Raw genomic sequence first — 24,324 nt, 5'->3', positions numbered from 1 at the left:
TGGGGGGAAGAGGCAGTGAGGGCCCGACCGACGGCAGCGGGGGGGAGGCAGTGAGAAGGCTGCAGGAAGCCTCAGAAGTTGAGGCAGCCGTTTCCCGACGACAGGGTGGGGGGGGGGGGAGGCCCCCCTGCCGTCGGTCGGGCCCGTCGGGAAACGGCTGCCTCAACTTCTGAGGCTTCCTGCAGCCTTCTCACTGCTGCAAGAAGCCTCAGTGCTGATCATGGAAGGGCAATGTGGTTTTATTAAAAAATTTTAAAAATTGAACAGCTACAAAGAACTACAAAAATGGCCGAGTGACAATGTTTTCTTCACACTGTGCGTGCGCGAACGCTCCAACGCGCACGCGCAGGATTGCCAGCATGAAAAAAACTCATTTAAATGGTACCCGCCCCCTCCTACTTACAAAATCGGCACGAGTGGTAGGCTCCGCCCCCTGGGCACCGCGCCAAGCTGACATCGAGCTGCAAAACGCTCGAGAATAGCGCGTTTTTTTTCAGGCGCCATTTTCGGCGCGAAAAACGGGCACCCAGCTCAGAGGGATGCTTGTTTTGCCGCGTCTGGAAACTTGGGGCCTTTGTGTGCAATGGTTGCAGAACAATGGAACACCTCCAATAAATGTGCAGGCGAGCTGCAAACTATCACGTTGCAGAGGAAGATCGATCCACAGTGGATCAAACAGAATTGGAAACTCGCACGGAAGAGGCAGGGGTACACACGTTCATGACGAAATGCCCACCAATAATGTTGAAAGTTGAACTGAACGGTATTCCAGTGTCTATGGAGCTGGACACGGGGGCAAGCCAATCCAGAATGAGTAAAACGGCCTTCGACAAGCTGTGAAGGAAGAAGGCACACAGGCCCAAGCTCAGCTCCATTCACACGAAGCTAAGGACTTACACAAAGGAATTAATCCCGTTAATTGGCAGTGCTGAAGTCAAAGTCTCCTATGATGGAGCAGTACACAAACTCCCGCTGTGGATTGTGCCAGAGGATGGGCCCATATTATTTGGTAGAAGCTGGCTCGGGAAAAACCGCTGGAACTGGGACGACATCCGAGCATTTTCATCCATCGACGACACCGCATGTACCCAGGTTCTAAGCAAGTTCCCAGTGTTATTCGAGTCAGGCATTGGAAGTTTCTCGGGGGCGAAAGTGCTGATCCATTTGGTTCCCGGTACACGACGACCCATCCACCACAAGGCTCGGGCGATACCGTACATGATGCGTGAAAAAGTACAAATCGAGCTGAACAGGCTGCAACGTGAAGGCATCATCGCGCCGGTGGAATTCAATGACTGGTCCAGCCCGATTGTTCTGGTACTTAAGGAGGACGGTACAGTTAGAATTTGCGGTGACTATAAAGTAACAATTAACCGTTTATCGCTGCAGGACCAGTACGCACTACCCAAGGCAGCTGACCTATTCGCGACCCTGCTGGAGGGAAAACGTTCACCAAGCTAGACCTAACCTCGGCCTACATGATGCAGGAACAGGAGTCTTCGAAAGGCCTCACCTGCATCAACACGCACAAAGTTCTATTTATCTACAACCGATGCCTGTTTGGGATTCGATCGGCTGCAGCGATCTTCCAGCGGAACATGGAGAGCCTGCTAAAGTCGGTTCCCTGTACAGTGGTCTTCCAGGACGACATATTGGTTACAGGTCGGAACACCGTGGAGCACTTGAAAAACCTGGAAGAGGTTCTTAATCGGTTGGATTACGTGGGGCTCAGGCTGAAACTCTCGAAGTGTGTTTTCCTGGCACAGGTTGTCGAATTCTTAGGAAGGAGAATCGCAGCAGACGGCATCAGACCCACCGATGCCAAGACCGGGGCCATCAATAACGCGCCGCCACCACGGAACGTGATGGAACTGCAGTCGTTTCTGGGACACCTAAACTACTTCAGTAATTTCCTACCTGGGTTAAGCACCCTGCTAGAACCTCTGCATGCGCTACTGCACAAGGGAGACGACTGAGTATGGGGGAATTCATAAGAGGCTGCCTTTAAGAAAGCCATAAATTTACTGTGTTCTAACAAACTGCTTGTCCTGTATAACCCAAGTAAACGACTAGTGTTAGCTTGCAATGCGTCGTCTTACGGGGTCGGGTGTGTGTTGCAACGGGCTAATGAATCGAGAATATTGCAATCAGTAACCTATGCATCCAGGAGCTTGTCCAAGGCCGAAAGGGCCGACAGTATGGTTGAAAAAGAGGCTCCGGCGTGCGTTTACAGGGTAAAAAAAATGCACCAGTACTTGTTTGGCCTCAAGATCGAGCTTGAAACTGACCACAAGCCGCTCATATCGCTGTTCTCGGAGAGCAAAGGGATCAATACCAATGCCTCTGCCCATATCCAAAGATGGGCGCTCACACTGTCGGCATACAACTATGTAATCCGCCACAGACCGGGCACAGAGAATTGCGCAGATGCTCTCAGTCGGCTATCATTGCCCACCACAGGGGTGGAAATGGCACTGCCAGCGGACTTGCTAATGGTCATGGAAGCATTTGAGAAGAGAAGTCCCCCGTTACGGCCCGCCAGATCAGGACCTGGACCAGTCATTCCACAGACGCAAAGATGAGCTGTCCCTGCAAGTGGACTGTCTCTTGTGGGGCAATCATTGGTATTGCCCAAGAAAGGCAGAGACACATTTATTGGGGAACTACACAGCACCCACCCAGGTATCGTGATGATGAAAGCCATAGCCAGATCCCATGTGTGGTGGCCAGGCATCGACTCAGATTTAGAGTCTTATGTACGCCAGTGCAACTCTTGCTCTCAGTTGAGCAATGCACCCAGAGAGACACCGCTAAGTCTATGGTCCTGGCCAACCAAACCGTGGTTGAGGATCCATGTAGACTATGCAGGCCCATTCCTAGGCAAAATGTTTTTGGTTGTCGTGGATGCTTACTCAAAGTGGATGGATCGTGCAATAATGTCTAGAAGCACGTCCACGGCCACCATTGAAAATCTAAGAGCTATGTTTGCCACGCATAGCCTGCCCGATGTCCTAGCCAGCGACAATGGGCTGTGCTTCACAAGTGCCGAATTCAAAGAGTTCATGACCCGCAACGGGATCAAACATGTCACATCTGCGCCATTCAAGCCCACATCCAACGGCCAGGCAGAACAGACAGTCCAGACCATCAAGCAAAGCTTGAAACGTGTGTCGGAAGGCTCGCTGCAGATCCGATTGTTCCAAGTACTGCTCAGCTACCGCACCAGACCCCACTCACTCACAGGGATTCCCCCAACCGAGCTGCTCATGAAAGGGGCGCTTAAAACAAGGCTCTCTCTGACCCACCCTGATCTACCTGATCACGTGGAGGACAAGTGGCATCAACAGATTGTGTACCATGACCGCACAAACTTGTCACGTGATATTGAGATCAATGATCCTGTATTTGTGCTCAATTATGGACATGGTCCCAAATGGCTTGTTGGTATGGTCACAACCAAAGAGGGGAGTAGGGTGTTTCAGGTCAAACTGACGAATAGACAAACGCACAGAAAACACTTGAACCAAATTAAACTGCGGCTCACCAACAGCTACGAATAACCTGAAGAGGACACCATCAACTTTGACCTTCCAACACACACACACACAAGTGGCAACTGACATCACAGTTGACCATGAAACAGAACTTATCATCCCAGCAGCCCGGCAAGGCCGGCTGCCCAACAGCCCAATGAAGAACTGACCAACCCAACCACACCAACATTTGTACCAAGACGATCGACAAGGGAGCGCAAAGCCCCAGATCGTCTCACCTTGTAAATAAGTATATTGTTGACTTCACAGGGGAGTGATGTTATGTATTTAACCCCTTGTAACCTTGTAACCTGCATCACACCTGTCCACCAGAGGGCCTACCTGTTGGAGTCCCAAGGGATCCCAGCATCCCTTGGGAGTACAGTATATAAGCAGGCCACCCATAAGGTACCTGCACTCTGGAACTACAATAAAGGAGCTAAGGTCATACTTGCTCATTACACACAGTACTCGGTTTGACCATTTATTATGAGTGTAACACTTTCCATAGGCATCAGTCACTTGAAAAGATTCATAGAGTAAAACACAGATCTTGAAACCAAACATCTCCATGGGCCAAAGTCAAGGACGAATCAACCAACAAAAAGGCACAGTCAACTGGAGACTCAATCAATCAGCTTAAGCGTGTAAACAATAAATCATGCTTCAAAAACAGAAGTCAATGCCAATGACAGAAAACCTGAAAACTAGTCCATAGTTTGAAAATACCAAACAAAACTGGGTTGCAATGATAGAAGAGCTAGCTAATAAGCTGGAGAAAAAATACCAAACACTGAAGGTGAATTGTGCTGTGTTGACAACAGAGTGACTGTTGCTGATTACAGAAGGAAAGAAATGCCGGAGGTACTTTGTGAAGAACAAAGTCCAATACCCCATAGGGGTGGAGGACAACACTATGGGCCCGAAATTGATGATGGCCAAGGCCCGCCCAAGTGCCACCCAAAGTACCGCCGATGGCCGCCGAGAGACCAGGCGGTACTTTGCCAGGAAGATTCCTCTAAAAGTGACAGCGGTACCGACTGGCAGCAAAATAACGGCTTACACCGTCAAACTAGGCAGCAGCGGGCAGGAGCTCTCAATCTCGACGGCAAATGCTTTTGCCGCCCAAGTGTCACCGAGGATGGAGTCGGGCCCAGGAAGAGTGGAACAGCTGAAAATAAAAAGCATTACAAAAAAAAATGGAACACCTTCAGGGGACTCCATCCAGGTAAGTCACTGTGAAAATAACATTTTAAATATGTTCACTGAACTTTTTTTTTCCGTAATTCATACCCAGCGTCGGGGTTAGACCTGCCTTCATGCAGCGGTCCTACCCCCTGCTGGTGCCGACTCCCGCCCGCACCAATCTGGCATCTCGGCGGGCGGGCGGCCACTTGCGCTACTTGGCCGCCAGAGGGCGTCAACAGGCGGTTCCCAGCGGTACTCCTCTCTCGCCTGCTCCAGCCCAAGTGGAAACTGGGAGAGAGAGGAAATCGGAGGCAAAACTCGGCGGAAGTGGGTTTTAAGGCCACCAATATCGGGCCCTATGACTCCTGCATCCAGCCAAGCTCTGAGTGGTTTTACACTATTCTGTGTGGTGGGACCAATATAAATACTGATACACTCCTGAGGATAGCCTGTAAATACTGATACACCCCTGGAGATAGCCTACCAATACTGATACACTCCGAGGGATTGCCTGCAATTACTGATATACTCCTGACTGGAAATACTGAGACATTCCATGGGATGTCCTGTCCTCACTTCGAATAGTGTCAGCAACACAACTGCATAAAATGTTTTTTTTATTCTTAATACTATTCTGCAACAGAAATAATGTGCTAACATGTGCACAAATATGGAAACATATGGAGTGTAGAATTCTCAAGACACTGCTCACAACACAGGATATGCCCGCTCCACATAGACAAAGAGCTAATGTCCTTGCATACATCCGACCGTCTGTGGAGTACAGTTCGAAAATTAAGCTTTAAGGGACAGTAGTTTTTTTTCCCCTGTCTGGATGATGCCCTATTCATTTGTCTGTGGAGGTTAGGAAAAATGATTGCTTCCAGCGCATTAGCAGGGCACAGGCTTTTACGGGCGAAAAAAAGGATCAATTTTGTATTGAAAAACACTTAAGGAATTCCATTTTATACTAACAACAGTGGACAGTTGTGGGTAAAGCTTCAATATTGCACTTTTTGACATGTTTTCCTGGTGATTCCTCTCTGAGTTCAAAAAAGATTTTATTACTATTTAGTCACTCCTGATGGCGACTTTCATGTCCATTACATTTACACTAGTAATTTTTTTCCCCTTGGGAAATGTCCATGCTACAATGACTATGCAACAAACTGTAATCTTTTACTCCAGTGATTAAGTGCCTACTGTTTTATCTGTTTCATCATAGGCAGTCCCTCGGAATCGAGGAAGACTTGCTTCCACTCTTAGAATGAGTCCTTAGGTGGCTGAGCAGTCCAATACAAGTGCCACAGTCCCTGCCATAGATGGGACAGATGGTCGTTGAGGGTAAGGGAGGGTGGGACAGGTTTGCCGCACGTTCTTTCCACTGCCTGCGCTTGTTTTCTGCATGCTCTCGGCGATGAGACTCGAGATGCTCAGCGCCCTTCCGGTTGCACTTCCTCCACTTAAGGCGGTCTTTGGCCAGGGACTCCCAGGTGTCGGTGGGGATGTTGCACTTTATCAGGGAGGCTTTGAGGGTGTCCTTGTAATGTTTCCTCTGCCCACCTTTGGCTCATTTGCCATGAATGAGTTCCGAGTACAGTGATTGCTTTGAGAGTCTCGTGTCTGGCATGCGGACAATGTGGCCTGCCCAGCGGAGCTGATCAAATGTGGTCAGTGCTTCAATGCTTGGGATGTTGGCCTGGATGAGGACACTAATGTTGGTGCGCCTGTCCTCCCAGGGGCTTTGCAGGATCTTTGCAGAGGCATCGTTGGTGGTATTTCTCCAGCGACTTGAGGTGTCTACTGTACATGGTCCATGTCTCTGAGCCATACAGGAGGGCAGGTATTACTACAGCCCTGTAGACCATGAGCTTGGTGGTAGATTTGAGGGCCTGATCTTCGAAAACTCTTTTCCTCAAGTGGCCGAAGGCTGCGCTGCGCACTGGAGGCGATGTTGAATCTCCTCATCATTGTCTTCTTTTGTTGATAAAAGGCTCCCGAGGTATGGGAAATGGTCCACGTTATCCAGGGCCACGCTGTGGATCTTGGTGACTGGGGGGCAGTGCTGTGCGGCGAGGACAAGCTGGTGTAGGACCTTTGTCTTACGGATGTTTAGCGTAAGGCCCATGCATTCGTACACCTCAGTAAATATGTCGACTATGTCCTGGAGTTCAGCTTCTGATTGTGCGCAGACACAGGCGTCATTCGCGTACTGTAGCTTGATGACAGAGGTTGGGGTGGTCTTGGACCTGGCCTGGAGACGGCAACGGTTGAACAGCTTTCCCACTGGTTCTGTAGTTTAGTTCCACTCCAGCGGGGAGTTTGTTGACTATGAGATGGAGCATGACAGCGAGGAAGATTAAGAGGGTTGGGGCGATGACGCAGCCCTGTTTGACCCCGGTCCGGATGTGGATTGGGTCTGTAATGGATCTGTTGGTAAGGATCACGGCCTGCATGTCGTCGTGGAGCAGGCGGAGGATGTTGACGAACTTTTGGGGGCATCCGAAATAGAGGAGGATGCTCCATAGACCCTCGCGGTTGAGTGTTATCGACTCCATCCTGCAGCATGTGACCCGCCACCACCTCAGTGAAATCCCAATGCCGCACGAGGTAGGAAAAGCTATAAGACAGCTCAAGAATAACAAGGCTATGGGAGGGGATGAAATCCCTGCTGAGGCACTAAAGTATGGCGGAGAGGCGCTGTTGGCGCGGATACATTACCTCATCTCTCTCATCTGGAGGGAGGAGAGTTTGTCAGGAGAGCTCAGAGATACAGTGATCGTGACCATTTTAAAAAAGGGGACAAGTCCGACTGCGGCAACTACAGAGGAATCTCCCTGCTATCAGCCACTGGGAAAGTTGTCGTTAGTGCCCTCGTCAACCGTCTTCTCCCCATGGCCGAGGAGCTCCTCCCAGAGTCACAGTGTGGATTTCGTCCCCTACGGGACACAACGGACATGATTTTTGCAGCGCGACACCAGCCCTTATACATGGCCTTCTTCGTTTATCTGTTTACTCTAATGATAACTTCACTGACTAAACTGACTATCATTAACAGGAACACTTATCAGTCATGACCTTGCTGCTCAGTCTAAAGCCCAGCTATAAAGAAAATGCCAGCATAACGTCAGTCCCTGGAAATGTGATTACTCACTTCCCGGTGCTGTTTTGGTCAGAACAGTCTAAAATTAATTTTAGGTTGTCAATTCACAGTTTGTCTGGAAGAGAATGAGGTTTACAAAACTCCCATTAGTCTGCTTAGTGGCTCAGTGGGCCAGTACATTCATGCGCCATGCCATAGAGCGGTTAAAAAAGGCTGGCAGTCCATTCCAATTACCCCACATATCATTAACTCCTGACCTTAAATGTGCCGTAAGGAAATGCACTGAGCGGAGGCAAGAGAGGATAGGAAAGGAGGTAATTACAAACTGCTCTTGGGCATCTCCGTCACTGATTATAAAGTAATGACATCAATTCCTCATTGCATATCAGTTGCCCAAATCCTTTTTATGAGGCAATGGGGCATGATATCCTACAGGAAAAAAATTAACAAACGATCCTAATAAAGACAAAACCTGCCCAATCATTTCACCACTGATTAGGAACACTTACAACATGGCAGATCGACCTTAATTTAGCTTCCCATGGCGATAAGAAAAGCTTACTCTATAGGTGTCACCCATCACCCCCTGTTGACCTACACTGGCTCCCTGTCCAGCAATGCCTTGAATTTAAAATTGGCTTCCTTGTGTTCAAATCCCTTCATGGCCTTACCGCTCCCTATCTCTGTAACCTCCTCCAGCCCTATGACCCTCCTCCAACTCTACGCTCCTCCAACCCTGGCCTCTTGTACATCCACGATTTGCTTTGCCCCACCATTGCCGGCCATGCCTTCAGCTGCCTAGGCCTCAAGATCTGGAATTACACCTCTGTCTCTTTACTAGCTCTCCTGCTTCAAGACGCTCATTAAAACCTCCCTTTTTCACCTGTTCTAATATCTCCTTGTATTGCTTGGTGTCAAATTTTGTCTGATGATGCTCCCGTGAAGTGCCTTGGGATGTTTTATTATGCTAAAGGTGCTATATAAGTTGTTGTCAGACACAAATTGGAACAGCAAACATAATAAAATACTCAGAGACAACAGAGATGGCTCGAGATTAGTCTGAAAACTGTCTCCTCACACCAACTACAATAGTAGGAAGGAGGCAAATTCTAAGGAAATCCCTTCGGCTGATGTCACTGGAACATGCCAACATCATTGTTTACTAGGGAACTAACAGGGTCCTATTGTGGTAACCTTGAAAAGTATTGTTTCATTTTTAAAATGAGACTTCTTGGTGGGAACAATAAATAAAAATATGTGGGAATCATTTACCCAGAGGTAAGTAGTTGATGCTCACAGTAATTACTCCCACAATTCTGGTTACCCCTTAAAGAACAGTGCAATGGCGCACAGTAATGTTCCCTTTAATTTTTTGGGAGGTGCATTCCTGCACATGTTTAAAAGCCCGTGCGCTGGCTGAATGGGAGCTCCGGACAGCTATGCGACCACCCAGTGTAACGGAAACATAGAAAATAGGAGTAGTAGGCCATTTGGCCCTTCGCGCCTGCACCGCCATTCAATATGATCATGGCTGATCCTCTGTCTTAACACCATGGCCCCAAGTTTCGTCCCGCGGCGAAAACGGCGCACCTCCGAGCTGGGCGCCTGTTTTTCGCGCTGAAAACTGCGCTTAAAAAAAAGTCCGATATTCTCGAGCTCCTTGGAGCTCGATGTCTGCTTGGCGCGGCGCGCTCTTCGCAGCAGGGGGCGGAGCCTAACACTCGCGCCGATTTTCTAAGTAGCAGGGGGGCGGGTACAATTTAAATTAGCCTTCGTGGTGCCGGCAACCCTGCGCGTGCGCATTGGAGCGTGCGCGCATGCGCAGTCTCAAACAAACATTGGCACTCGGCCATTTTTAAAAGGACTGCAGAAAAAGTGAAGATTTGTTTCTTGGACCCACTGACGCCGCCCCATAAGCGTGGCCGAACGGCCTAAAGAATCTTAATCAGCTGCATGTGTCCTGTGTTCTTTCTTCGACTCCCGGCCAGCTACTGACACCGCTGCAATCCCATGGCCGAATGGTCTCAAGTCCGTCTTCGCGGGGAATGAAGGCCTGCCTCAAGCACCGCAGCTCAGCTCGAAGGCTGCTTCCCGCCTACCGCTGCTGTCGAGACACTGACGCCACACCCCTGCCTGTCTCCAACATGAAAGGCCTGCCTGAAGCACAGCAGCTCGAATGCTGCTGCTGTTTCACATAGGTAGGAAGATGGTTTATTTAATATTTTCTTTGCTTATACATTTTTATTCAGGTTTGATTTATTTATATAATATTTGTATAAGTATAACTAAGGATTGATTGTAGAATTTAATGACTTCCCTTCCCCCCCCCCCCCCACCTCGTTCCCTATGCCTAATTTGTAACCTACACCTGATTTTCTAAAGTGTAGACAAGGTTTTTTCGAGCATACAAAAATCTTCACTTACTCCATTCTAAGTTAGTTTGGAGTAAGTTTTCACTGACGAAACTTTGAAAACAGACGTAAGTGGCCGGACACGCCCCCTTTTGAAAAACAAATTCTGTTCCAAAGTGAAATTGTTCTAACTGACTAGAACTGGAGCAAACTAAATGGCGAGAATTCCGATTTCTAAGATACTCCGTTCTACACCAGTTGCTCCTAAAAATCAGGAGCAAATCATGTCGAAACTTGGGTCCATTATTCCCGCTTTTTCCCCATACCCCTTGATGCCTTAGAAATTGCGACTTAGATATGGATACAAAAAGAAAAGAACTTATATTTATATAGCGCATTTCATGACCTCAGGACGTCCCAAAGTCAATGAAGTACTTTTGAAATGTAGTCACTGTTGTAATGTAGAAAACACGGCAGACAATTTGTGCACAGCAAGGTCCCACAAACAGCAATGTGATAATGACCAGATAATCTGTTTTATTGATGTTGGTTGAGGGAGAAATACTGGTTCGGACACTGAAGAAAACTCCCCTGTCCTTTTTAAAAATAGTGCCATATTACACTCACCTAAGAGGGCAGATGGGTTAGCGTCATAGCTGAAAGATGGGGCTGCAGGGTATCATTCCGCTAAGTTGCGAAACTCACCTATGCTGCTGTCGGGACTATTAAGACCAATATGGGTATTGAAGTGATTCCTCAAGAAACATTCTGATTAACAATTAGCATCTACTGACAGGCTAGTTTAAGCACCACTTGACTGCCTCTTCAGCTGTGACATTTAGCTGGATCTGTGATACTGATTTAATAGATAGCCACCATTAATAACTCAATAGGATGAGCCACAGGTAAAGCATACATCCCCTCCTTCATCCCCTCCTACTCCTCAAAACATCAGATTTGCATCATTTCTCCCTGCAACCTCCCCCATTAAGATTCAAAGGAGTTCTCCCTGTGATCTGGCCGACATTTATCCTTCAACTAATATCAATGAAAACTGATTATCTGGTTATTATTACATGTTTGTGGGACCTTGCTGTGTGCAAATTGGCTGCCCCGTTTCCTACATTACAACAGTGGTTACACTTCAAAAAGTATTTCATTGGCTGAGGTAATGAAAGGTGCTATAGAAATACAAGTCTTTTTTGAAATGTTCCATTTTCATAAAATGCATCAGCTCACTGCTTGGCAAAGAACTAGTAAAACATATCCCCAGCCAATGCAAATCAGGTTGAGTGATGGGCAGCAGCACAATTTTCCAATTGTCTCGCAACAACATTTGTTATCAGTACTTGGTCCAAATCTGATCGTCACTTCAGATGTATACTACCATGATTTTTAAGTTTTAGTCTTTCAAATTATACTTTGCACCATTCTCTGAAAAATAATGTCTTTATTAGTTCCACCTGGAGGTGCACAAGTGATGTAGATCGATACTTTCTTCCTCTTTGTTGGGTGCATAGAATCCCTCACAGTAGTGCAGACTCTTATCTCCCCACCTTCTCCTTAGCCTTCACTGAGGTCAAAGATTCCCTGCTCCAACATGTCTGAGGGGCAAACACCCATGGTCCCACCCAACTGCACAGAGTGCCAGCACACCACGCTGCTTTAGTCTTTCACACTTTTGGGTTGAACCCATGTAAGCTATTAAAAAATACAATTAAATGCACTTTTTTTGGGTATAATCTTCCTACAACCTCCACCCTCCAGTAGTCAAATGGAAAGAAAGGCTAAGTCACTACGCACGAGGGTTGCCAACTCTGATTGGATGTAGTTCTGGAGGTCACATGACCTATCGCCTCCAAGTCAAACGACCCTTTTTCCAATCTCCAATATTTTACTACAAATAAGAAACAAAAAAGTGTTCAAAGAAAATACAAAAAAAAGACAATTCTGTTTTAAGGCCTCTATGTTTTTTCTCCTTTGTTTCTCGCAGCAGTAACCAGGAGATTAATCTTTCCTGGAGGATTGGCATCCCTACTACGCAGTGAGGAGTTAGTCACAGTGTCACTTCACAACGCTGTGGTCATTTATATAGAGGGTTTAGAAACCACCCAACGGTTTGCTTCTAACAAGTTAACTTGTTAAAGCGATCGTGAGAAGGCAAGTCAGCTGCTGTTTGTTTACTTGGTATCCGGGACGCTGTGCTTTTTTCGTTTCTCTTAGTAAATCAAAATAAACTCATTTGAACCGCCTCCCCTGTACTTGGAGAGGTAAGAATCCCAGAAGTATGATGTCCCTTAGGGGATAAACAAAAGAGCATTGCTGAATAAATTGCCAAAAAACATTGCTTCCATCTAAACTTAATGCACAAAAAAACCCACAGATAAATAATACAAAATTCTTAACCTAGGTATCAAAATAACCATCCATCTGGGACAAGTCAAGAAACCATATGGTGACACAAGTAGATATTTATTTCTGCCTACCACTGGCCAAAATACATTAGAGCCATGTTGTTCAGCTCGATACATGCCCGCGAAGCACTTACTCAAAGACAGTTGCGATTGAAATCAGTGCAGCTAGAACTTAACGGCTTAGGCCACTGTGGGTTTCTACTTTGGTTCAGATGTCCGTTCAGCTGCATGAGGAACAGGTCCAGTTTGACCGGGTTTAGTCATGGTGAATAAACAAAGGGCATCTCCCTCACCGCATGTGACGAGACTTACCCAAGGTGGTTCATAGTCACTAGGTCGCCACCTGCCTTCATGCTCTTCGTAAGATGGAATGGCACCCTCCCGTTTGGCCTGGTGGTACTCCTTCCTCAGTTGGTGGATCCGCTCAACGTTAGTGGGTCTTGCACTACACAGAAGAATGGGACAGGGTTAAATGTTGAGCCTTCTGACCTCAGTGGTTACAGACAATGCAATGGCTCACTGTTAACAATCACCGACGATGGATGGCAGCTTTATTTTTTCACATTTAGGAATTTTTGACTTCCTAATCAGATCTTTTTCTGATTGCTGAAGCACCTACTCCCCAGCTCCCAAGACTGCCCATATTAACCTCTGCAAAATTGGTACGAATCATTTATTTTTCTCTCATTAAAGTTGCAATGAAGGTGAAAAACACCTTACCACCGTTATCTAGGGAGGACGTCAGAATGATGTAATCAAGTCATCTCTAGGATTTAGGGCCATGAACATATCATTTCCTGTCGCAGGTCAACATGTCAGTCTCTTTGGGCCAGGTTGTTTCAAAAACTCATCCATTCCTTTTAATACTGCTTAGACAACTGCACTGCCCGCACTTCTCTAGAAAAGGGTGTCTTGATAGAGGTCTTTAAAATTATGAAGGGGTTTGATAGGGTAGACGCAGATGTTTCCACTTGTGGTGAAGATCAAAATTAGGGTCTGCAGTACAGTGGAAACATTGAATGAGTTAGTATTGAAATCTGAAGATGATAGATGTAAAAATGACAAGGTGGCAGCGTTTCTGCAAGTTTGTACTCATTTTATCAGCGCAGAGTGAAATCGTCCCGACCAGCGCAAAAGCTCAATAAATTTTAAACGTAAGTTGTCTCAAACATAAATCGAGTTTGCACAATCATTAATGCTGGTTTAAAAATAATTTTGCCTGAAGCCGTCGACACACAGATCGAAATAATGAGCATGACAAGTTTCCGCCGATTGTGCCTGTAAATTGAGCTCATTTTATTCAGTGCACAGGCACATTTTTAAAAGTTTTTACATATTGAAACTATTTAATTTACTAAGAAACTGACCAATGAAAGTTGTAAATGATTCAGTTTAGTTTTTTTACCAAAAGTAATTTTTAGTGACTTAAAATCAGGTTACTCACAGGTAGTGGAAGGGAGACAATTATTAAAAATGCTTATTTTTTGTGCTAAACCCATTTTCAGCTGTATTAATAAAACTGCAGCAGTTTACACTCAAATATATAAATGAATATTTTTAATGTAAGGAAAAAATAAACAATTACATTCTATTAGGCTTCCCAATTGCGCTGATTCATAGAAGATTTTACATTTGTGATTATGCAAATTAATTTTAGTGGCATCTTGAACTGTAACCTAACCAGCCCTATTTCCTGATTGCATCTAAAGCAGAAACCTACCCCCAAGGTCTTTTCTTATTCACACTGCCCGTAGGAACCAGGATTCAACCGTACTTATTTAGTAAGCTACTCACAGGCACAGCAGGATTCAGGTATGACTTGTGACCTTTCTGCTACAGGCTATGCATTTTTCAGATTTCATAGATGTTGTAATTCAAAGCAGTGTTTATGCCCATCATCAAATCAGCCCTTCCACCTACTCCAACAATGGAAACCAAATTTGCTGGAGACCACTAAAATAAGCTTACAAACCAGATCAGGTATCATTACATTTAAAAGATGCAAAACAAGGAATGACCTTAATCCTAACTGTGTGTAGTACAGTACAACTCAAAAGTACCCAACTGACTAAAATATAGTAGATAGAGAGTTAGATAGATGGAAAGCTATAGATAAATATAGACAGATAGAGATAAATATTGACAGATATAGATAAATGTGCATCATCTTTTAGTCACAAAAAACATGACCATGTTATTTGGAATCTGTCACCAATTTCATATCAAATGTACCTATTGTTTCGGTCTATATTATTTTGGCTAGCATAATAATGCTTCAGCATTTGGCCTTGGGCCCGGTGTGTCCTTTCCCAGGCCTCTGGGTCTCTCCCCACTCCCTTCTGCTCCAACTTTGGGTGTTGAGCCTCTCCTTGTTCAAGCTCCACTCCACCCTACTCACCACCATTCACCCACCCCACACCCGAATTTCAGCAAGCTTACCCCTACCCCTCTCTCTCTCATGCAAATTTCAGAGTTCGAACTTCAATTTCATAGTTCCACCACGACACCAACAGAAATTACATCTAGTCTGGGGGCAAGATGCAGCCCCAGGCCAGGCCCCGGAAAGCGAGCGAGGGAGAGTGAGCAAGTGGGGGAGAGAAGGGGAGAGGGCACAACAGAGAGTGCAGAGAGCAAGAGAGGGAGAGCGAGCAAGAGCATATGAAAGCGAAAATGAATGAGTGTGAGTGTGTGTGTGTGTTGGGAACAAAGAGAAAGCTAACAAATAAACAAGTGAGTGAGTCATAGAAAGAGAGATAGAAAAAGGAGGACAAACAGAAAGAGATGGGGAACCAGAAATAATTAGTGAATGAGGGAAAAGCAGAGGGAACAGGAAGAGTCAACATTTTCACTTTTATTTTTAACTGTAAGCAATGTCACGGGAGGTCAACTAGTAAATGGAAATGAACAGGACTGGATGACATCACCTGATTGGTGCCCACAGTTCCAAAATTATTTGACAGTATGCTCTCTCACCTCTGTATATGTGTAGGTAAAGACATATATTATATTTTAAAAAATGACTGCCAAAGCTTCGAACCCAGGCCTGTCAAATACAGCTAGGAGGTGAATTCAAAAATAAATAATTGTATGAACTGCAGCAGTCAACCATTTAAGATAGCAGACATGAAGATGAAAATACAATGCACACCACATAAAACAGCCATTACCCTCCACAGCCAATTACATGAATGGTAACCCTGATCACAGCATATTGAAATGTAAAACATCTGCTTTATAGAATTTTTAATAAAGCCACATTCATCACAGTAAGTACAACCAATTTTTTTTCTTTAAATGCTTGGGACAGAAGGCATTGCTGTCATTATTACTTGCAGCCAAACCAAGTCACGCATTTTTAATTTAGAATAGATGACCTCCAGCTATCATGAGGGAAGTTCTTGCAGGCAGCCTTCTGTATGTTTATTATGAGAAAGCTATCAGTGATTCTCTGCAGTGCCCAGGACAACAGACAGAATGGTGGGAGAAGACCATCTATCTCAAAGTTACAGTCAGGCACAACTCACTGGTATTAGTTTTAAATAAATTCACATTTATCTCTTCACGATCATCTCCAGATATTTTGTTCTCAGATGGGGGGGTGATGGGAGCAAGGGGAAGGTTATTGTATGTGAATAGGTAGAAGCACGATACCCTTGGGATATGCCAGGAAGAACCTGTGGAATTCTGAATAGGGTGGAATGAGTTACCTGTGGAATGCTGAATAGGGTGGAGTGAGTTACCTGTGGAATTCTGAATAGGGTGGAGTGAGTTACCTGTGGAATGCTGAATAGGGTGGAGTGAGTTACCTGTGGAATACTGAATAGGGTGGAGTGAGTTACCTGTGGAATGCTGAATAGGGTGGAATCAGTTACCTGTGGAATGCTGAATAGGATGGAGTGAGTTACCTGTGGAATGCTGAATAGGGTGGAGTGAGTTACCTGTGGAATGCTGAATAGGGTGGAATCAGTTACCTGTGGAATGCTGAATAGGATGGAGTGAGTTACCTGTGGAATGCTGAATAGGGTGGAGTGAGTTACCTGTGGAATGCTGAATAGGGTGGAGTGAGTTATCTGTGGAATGCTGAATAGGGTGGAGTGAGTTACCTGTGGAATGCTGAATAGGGTGGAATCAGTTACCTGTGGAATGCTGAATAGGATGGAGTGAGTTACCTGTGGAATGCTGAATAGGGTGGAGTGAGTTACCTGTGGAATGCTGAATAGGGTGGAGTGAGTTACCTGTGGAATGCTGAATAGGGTGGAGTGAGTTACCTGTGGAATGCTGAATAGGGTGGAATCAGTTACCTGTGGAATGCTGAATAGGATGGAGTGAGTTACCTGTGGAATGCTGAAAAGGGTGGAGTGAGTTACCTGTGGAATGCTGAATAGGGTGGAGTGAGTTACCTGTGGAATGCTGAATAGGGTGGAGTGAGTTACCTGTGGAATGCTGAATAGGGTGGAATCAGTTACCTGTGGAATGCTGAATAGGATGGAGTGAGTTACCTGTGGAATGCTGAATAGGGTGGAATCAGTTACCTGTGGAATGCTGAATAGGATGGAGTGAGTTACCTGTGGAATGCTGAATAGGGTGGAGTGCGTTATTGCAAAGACGGATTGCAAAAGTTTCTATAGATATGTAAAGAGAAAAAGATTAGTAAAGACAAACGTAGGTCCCCTGCAGTCAGAATCAGGGGAAGTCATAACGGGGAACAAAGAAATGGCGGACCAATTGAACAAGTACTTTGGTTCGGTATTCACTGAGGAGGACACAAACAACCTTCCGGATATAAAAGGGGTCGGAGGGTTTAGTAAGGAGGAGGAACTGAGGGAAATCCTTATTAGTCGGGAAATTGTGTTGGGGAAATTGATGGGATTGAAGGCCGATAAATCCCCAGGGCCTGATGCACTGCATCCCAGAGTACTTAAGGAGGTGGCCTTGGAAATAGTGGATGCATTGACAGTCATTTTCCAACATTCCATTGACTCTGGATCAGTTCCTATGGAGTGGAGGGTAGCCAATGTAACCCCACTTTTAAAAAAGGAGGGAGAGAGATAACAGGGAATTATAGACCGGTCAGCCTGACATCGGTAGTGGGTAAAATGATGGAATCAATTACTAAGGATGTCATAGTGCATTTGGAAAGAGGTGATATAATAGGTCCAAGTCAGCATGGATTTGTGAAAGGGAAATCATGCTTGACAAATCTTCTGGAATTTTTTGAGGATGTTTCCAGTAGAGTGGACAAGGGAGAACCAGTTGATGTGGTATATTTGGACTTTCAGAAGGCTTTCGACAAGGTCCCACACAAGAGATTAATGTGCAAAGTTAAAGCACATGGGATTGGGGGTAGTGTGCTGACATGGATTGAGAACTGGTTGTCAGACAGGAAGCAAAGAGTAAGAGTAAATGGGGACTTTTCAGAATGGCAGGCAGTGACTAGTGGGGTACCGCAAGGTTCTGTGCTGGGGCCCCAGCTGTTTACACTGTACATTAATGATTTAGACGAGGGGATTAAATGTAGTATCTCCAAATTTGTGGATGACACTAAGTTGGGTGGCAGTGTGAGCTGCGAGGAGGATGCTATGAGGCTGCAGAGTGACTTGGATAGGTTAGGTGAGTGGGCAAATGCATGGCAGATGAAGTATAATGTGGATAAATATGAGGTTATCCACTTTGGTGGTAAAAACAGAGAGACAGACTATTATCTGAATGGTGACAGATTAGGAAAAGGGGAGGTGCAAAGAGACCTGGGTGTCATGGTAAATCAGTCATTGAAGGTTGGCATGCAGGTACAGCAGGCGGTTAAGAAAGCAAATGGCATGTTGGCCTTCATAGCGAGGGGATTTGAGTACAGGGGCAGGGAGATGTTGCTACAGTTGTACAGGGCCTTGGTAAGGCCATACCTGGAGTATTGTGTACAGTTTTGGTCTCCTAACCTGAGGAAGGACATTCTTGCTATTGAGGGAGTGCAGCGAAGGTTCACCAGACTGATTCCCGGGATGGCGGGACTGACCTATCAAGAAAGACTGGATCAACTGGGCTTGTATTCACTGGAGTTCAGAAGAATGAGAGGGGACCTCATAGAAACGTTTAAAATTCTGACGGGGTTAAATAGGTTAGATGCAGGAAGAATGTTCCCAATGTTGGGGAAGTCCAGAACCAAGGGTCACAGTCTAAGGATAAGGGGTAAGCCATTTAGGACCGAGATGAGGAGGAATTACTTCACCCTGAGAGTGGTGAACCTGTGAAATTCTCTACCACAGAAAGTTGTTGAGGCCAATTCACTAAATATATTCAAAAAGGAGTTCGATGAAGTCCTTACTACTAGGGGGATCAAGGGGTATGGTGAGAAAGCAGGAATGGGGCACTGAAGTTGCATGTTCAGCCATGAACTCATTGAATGGCGGTGCAGGCTAGAAGGGCCGAATGGCCTACTCCTGCGCCTATTTTCTATGTTTCTATCTGTGGAATACTGAATAGGGTGGAGTGAGTTACCTGTGGAATGCTGAATAGGGTGGAGTGAGTTACCTGTGGAATGCTGAATAGGGTGGAGTGAGTTACCTGTGGAATGCTGAATAGGGTGGAGTGACTTACCTGTGACTTATCTGAATAGGGTGGCAGGCTGTTACTGCAGGTGTCAGCTGTGGGTCAGTGGGTAGCATTCTCGCTTCTGAGTCAGAGCTCATGGGTTCAAAACTCACTCCAGAGACTTGAGCACAAAATTTAGGCTGACACTCCAGTGCAGTACTGAGGGTGAGTGTTATCTGTAGACTATTGATTTTGGTGGAGTGAGTTACTGGATGTATTGGGAGAGGGCTATCTGTAGAACATTGCATATGGTAGAACAGTGTTACCTATAGAATACACTTGCTATGGGTGGGAGAGCATTATGTATAGAATACTGGATGCAGAGGCAAGGTATTATGGTAGAATACAGATCATGTGGACGGAGAGACATGTAGTTCCTACATAATAGATGTAATTACATTACATATAGGATAATGAATAAGTAGTCAGGCTTTACTGCAGAATAACTGGCTCAGTAGATGTGACAGGCACATCCAAATAATTGAGGATATGCAGAAAGGAGGTACAATGAAAAAAGATGGATAGAAGTGTGATGGACAAGAGTGTTTTATAAATAATTATATCTTGAAATTATATTTTGGCGTTAATGTTTAAACAAACACAGAAACACTTAAAAGATGGAAGTAGATTGGGAAATGGACAGCCAGTCATGGAAAGAGATGAGGGGGTGGAAATTCCCACTTTCAGAGGCAGTAACGGGGTGGGAAGGCCATTCCGACCGGGTGCAGTTGGAGGGTGTGACACGTCCGCAATTGCCCCTGGGGCTGGGGGCAGCGGAAATGGGTTTCTGCCGCACCCTGTCTTTCTCGCACTGCCCGGCGCACCGACTCCTTACCGTCTGGCGTCGACCACTTTTGCGCAATCCGAGGGGAATTGCCCCGCGGGAGCGCAGTCAAAGATTCTGACAGCTTCACGAGGCGGGAAGTTGCAGGCGGCCTTCTGGTGCGGCTGCCCTTAAAGAGGTGGTATTCAACATTTAGGAAAGATAGGCAGAGAGGAAAAGGAGGTGGAGTGGCGTTGCTGGTTAAAGAGGAAATTAATGCAATAGTAAGTAGGGACATTAGCCTGGATGATGTGGAATCGGTATGGGTGGAGCTGCGGAATATCAAAGGGCAGAAAACGCTAGTGGGAGTTGTGTACAGACCACCAAACAGTAGTAGTGAGGTTGGGGACAGCATCAAACAAGAAATAAGGGATGTGTGCAATAAAGGTGCAGCAGTTATCATGGGCGACTTTGATCTATATATTGATTGGGCTAACCAAACTGGTAGCAATGCGGTGGAGGAGGATTTCCGAAAGTGTATTAGGGATGGTTTTCTAGACCAATATGTCGAGGAACCAACTAGAGAGCTGGCCATCCTAGACTGGGTGATGTGTAATGAGAAGGAACTAATTAGCAATCTTGTTGTGCGAGGCCCCTTGGGGAAGAGTGACCATAATATGGCAGAATTCTTTATTAAGCTGGAGAGTGACACAGTTCATTCGGAAACTAGGGTCCTGAACTTAAGGAAAGGTAACTTCGACGGTATGAGGCGTGAATTGGCTAGAATAGACTGGCAAAGGATACTTAAAGGGTTGACGGTAGATAAGCAATGGCAAACATTTAAAGATCACATGGATCAACTTCAGCAATTGTGCATCCCTGTCTGGACTAAAAATAAAACAGGGAAGGTGGCTCAACCGTGGCTAACAAGGGAAATTAAGGATAGTGTTAAAGCCAAGGAAGAGGCATATAAATTGGCTAGAAAAAGCAACAAACCTGAGGACTGGGAGAAATTTAGAATTCAACAGAGGAGGACTAAGGGTTTAATTAAGAGGGGGAAAATAGAGTACGAGAGGAAGCTTGCAGGGAACATAAAAAACTGACTGCAAAAGCTTCTAGAAATATGTGAAGAGAAAAAGATTAATCAAGACAAACGTAGATCCCTTGCAGTCGGATTCAAGTGAATTTATAATGGGGAATAAAGAAATAGCAGACCAATTGAACAAATGCTTCGGTTCTGTCTTCACAAGGGAAGACACAAATAACCTTCCGAATGTACTAGGGGACAGTGGGTCTAGTGACAAGGAGGACCTGAAGGATATCCTTATTAGGCGGGAAATTGTGTTAGGGAAATTGATGGGATTGAAGGCCGATAAATCCCCGGGGCCTGATCGTCTGCATCCCAGAGTACATAAGGAAGTGGTCCTAGAAATAGTGGATGCATTGATGTTCATTTTCCAACAGTCTATCAACTCTGGATCAGTTCCTGTGGACTGGAGGGTAGCTAATGTAACACCACTTTTTAAAAAAAGAGGGAGAGAAAACGGGTAATTATAGACCGGTTAGCCTGACATCAGTAGTGGGGAAAATGTTGGAATCAATTATTAAGGATGAAATAGCAGTGCATTTGGAAAGCAGTGACAGGATCGGTCCAAGTCAGCATGGATTTATGAAAGGGAAATCATGCTTGATGAATCTTCTGGAATTTTTTGAGGATGTAACTAGCAGAGTGGACAAGGGAGAACCAGTGGATGTGGTGTATTTGGACTTTCAAAAGGCTTTTGACAAGGTCTCGCACAAGCGATTGGTGTGCAAAATCAAAGCATATGGTATTGGGGGTAATGTACTGATGTGGATAGAAAACATTTTGGCAGACAAGAAACAGAGAGTCGGGATAAACGGGTCCTTTTCAGAATGACAGGCAGTGACTAGTGGAGTACCGCAGGGCTCAGTGCTGGGACCCCAGCTCTTTACAATATACATTAACGATTTAGATGAAGGAATTGAGTGTAATATCTCCAAGTTTGCAGATGGCACTAAGCTGGGTGGCGGTGTGAGCTGTGAGGAGGACGCTAAGAGGCTGCAGGGTGACTTGGACAGGTTAGGTGAGTGGGCAAATGCATGGCAGATGCAGTATAATGTGGATAAATGTGAGATTATCCATTTTGGGGGCAAAAACACGAAGGCAGAATATTATCTGAATGGCGGCAGATTAGGAAAAGGACAGGTGCAACGAGAACTCGATGTCATGGTTCATCAGTCATTGAAAGTTGGCATGCAGGTACAGCAGGCGGTGAAGAAGGCAAATGGTATGTTGGCCTTCATAGCTAGGGGATTTGAGTATAGGAGCAGGGAGGTTTTACGATAGAAAACTTTTTGGCAGACAAGAAACAGAGAGTCGGGATAAACGGGTCCTTTTCAGAATGACAGGCAGTGACTAGTGGAGTACCGCAGGGCTCAGTGCTGGGACCCCAGCTCTTTACAATATACATTAACGATTTAGATGAAGGAATTGAGTGTAATATCTCCAAGTTTGCAGATGACACTAAGCTGGGTGGCGGTGTGAGCTGTGAGGAGGACGCTAAGAGGCTGCAGGGTGACTTGGACAGGTTAGGTGAGTGGGCAAATGCATGGCAGATAAATGTGAGATTATCCATTTTGGAGGCAAAAACACGAAGGCAGAATATTATCTGAATGGCGGCAGATTAGGAAAAGGACAGGTGCAACGAGAACGCGATGTCATGGTTCATCAGTCATTGAAAGTTGGCATGCAGGTACAGCAGGCAGTGAAGAAGGCAAATGGTATGTTGGCCTTCATAGCTAGGGGATTTGAGTATAGGAGCAGGGAGGTCTTACTGCAGTTGTACAGGGCCTTAGTGAGGCCTCATCTGGAATATTGTGTTCAGTTTTGGTCTCCTAATCTGAGGAAGGACATTCTTGCTGTTGAAGGAGTGCAGCGAAGGTTCACCAGACTGATTCCAGGGATGGCTGGTCTGTCATATGAGGAGAGACTGGATCAACTTGGCCTGTATTCACTGGAGTTTAGAAGGATGAGAGGGGATCTCATAGAAACGTATAAGATTCTGACGGGACTGGACAGGTTAGTTGTGGGAAGAATGTTGCCGATGTTAGGGAAGTCCAGAACCAGGGGACATAGCCTTAGGATAAGGGGTAGGCCATTTAGGACTGAGATGAGGAGAAACTTCTTCACTCAGAGAGTTGTTAGCCTGTGGAATTCCCTGCCACAGAGAGTTGTTGATGCCAGTTCATTGGATATATTCAAGAGGGAGTTAGATATGGCCCTTACAGCTAAGGGGATCAAGGGATATGGAGAGAAAGCAGGAAAGGGGTACTGAGGAAGTGATCAGCCATAATCTTTATGAATGACGGTGCAGGCTCAAAGGGCCGAATGGCCTACTCCTGGACCTATTTTCTATGTTTCTATGTATCGCTGTGGCTGCCATTTTGTTTCAATTGTGGGACGACTCCTGTGTCGGCCGGACAACAGTGGCCGCTGGTTTGGCCGGGCCGCCAACAGGCAGCCCGGCACCCCCTCTCGCTGGCCCAGCCGAACCCCTCTCTGGTGGCCCAGTGGGCGCAATGGAAGCCTCACTAGGCCTCGCAGTGTCCCTTTCCTTTAAGTGAAGGGGAGGGACATTGCAATGTGCTCAGCGAGGTGCTAAATGACACCGCCCGCCTTCCGTCTCGCTCCCAACTCTGTCCCACCCCACTCCCGCCTCCAACAGCACCCAAGAGTGCCGGGAGGCTTCCGAGAAAACAAAGTCACCAATATCTTTCTATTCTTCTCCCCATCTGCACAAGCGCTAAATTTTCATCTAATTCAAATTATCTGCCTCAAATGGGATGGAGGGCAATTTCCAGCCTCGGGTGTGTTGACTGAAAATCTGGTTGAAAAGATAGCTTTGAGAAGATTTTTAAAAGAGGACGGAATGTAGAAGTGAAGGTTTCTAGAGAATGCAACCAAAGAGTCTCCCACCAATGGTGGGGCAAAGAAGGGGGCAGGGGGCAGTACCAGAGTCTTACAACCAAATAGGAGTGGGAGATCACAGATACGGAGACTGATTTGTATTATTTAGCTTGTCCTAAACTGCTTCCTCCTTCCCTGTTTCATATATATGTCCCAAGATGCTTCACAGGAGTCTTATCAGACATATCATCATCATCACAGGCAGTCCCTCGGAATCGAGAAAGACTTGCTTCCACTCCTGAAGTGAGTTCTTTGGTGTCTGAACAGTCCAATACGAGAGCCACAGACTCTGTCACAGATGGGACAGGTAGTCCTTGAGGGAAGGGGTGGGTGGGACTGGTTTGCCACGCGCTCTTTCCGCTGCCTGCGTTTGATTTCTGCACGCTCTTGGCATTGAGA

At 45.9% G+C, this 24,324-nt stretch overlaps 1 protein-coding gene across 4 annotated transcripts in view; it reads right to left on the bottom strand.

Moving 5' to 3' along the window:
• Nucleotides 1-24,324, bottom strand: part of LOC139260068 (partitioning defective 3 homolog B-like) — a 1,396,127-nt gene that overhangs the window by 133,227 nt on the left and 1,238,576 nt on the right. For all 4 annotated transcript variants that reach the window (XM_070876196.1, XM_070876197.1, XM_070876199.1 and 1 more), the window contains one exon: nucleotides 12,902-13,034. In XM_070876196.1, the coding sequence (XP_070732297.1) occupies nucleotides 12,902-13,034 (133 nt within the window). The remainder of the gene's footprint in view (nucleotides 1-12,901; nucleotides 13,035-24,324) is intronic.

The sequence above is a fragment of the Pristiophorus japonicus genome, chromosome 3 (genome assembly GCF_044704955.1).
Source record: "Pristiophorus japonicus isolate sPriJap1 chromosome 3, sPriJap1.hap1, whole genome shotgun sequence".
NCBI lineage: Eukaryota > Metazoa > Chordata > Chondrichthyes > Pristiophoridae > Pristiophorus > Pristiophorus japonicus.
This window is presented reverse-complemented; position numbering and strand designations above follow the sequence as displayed.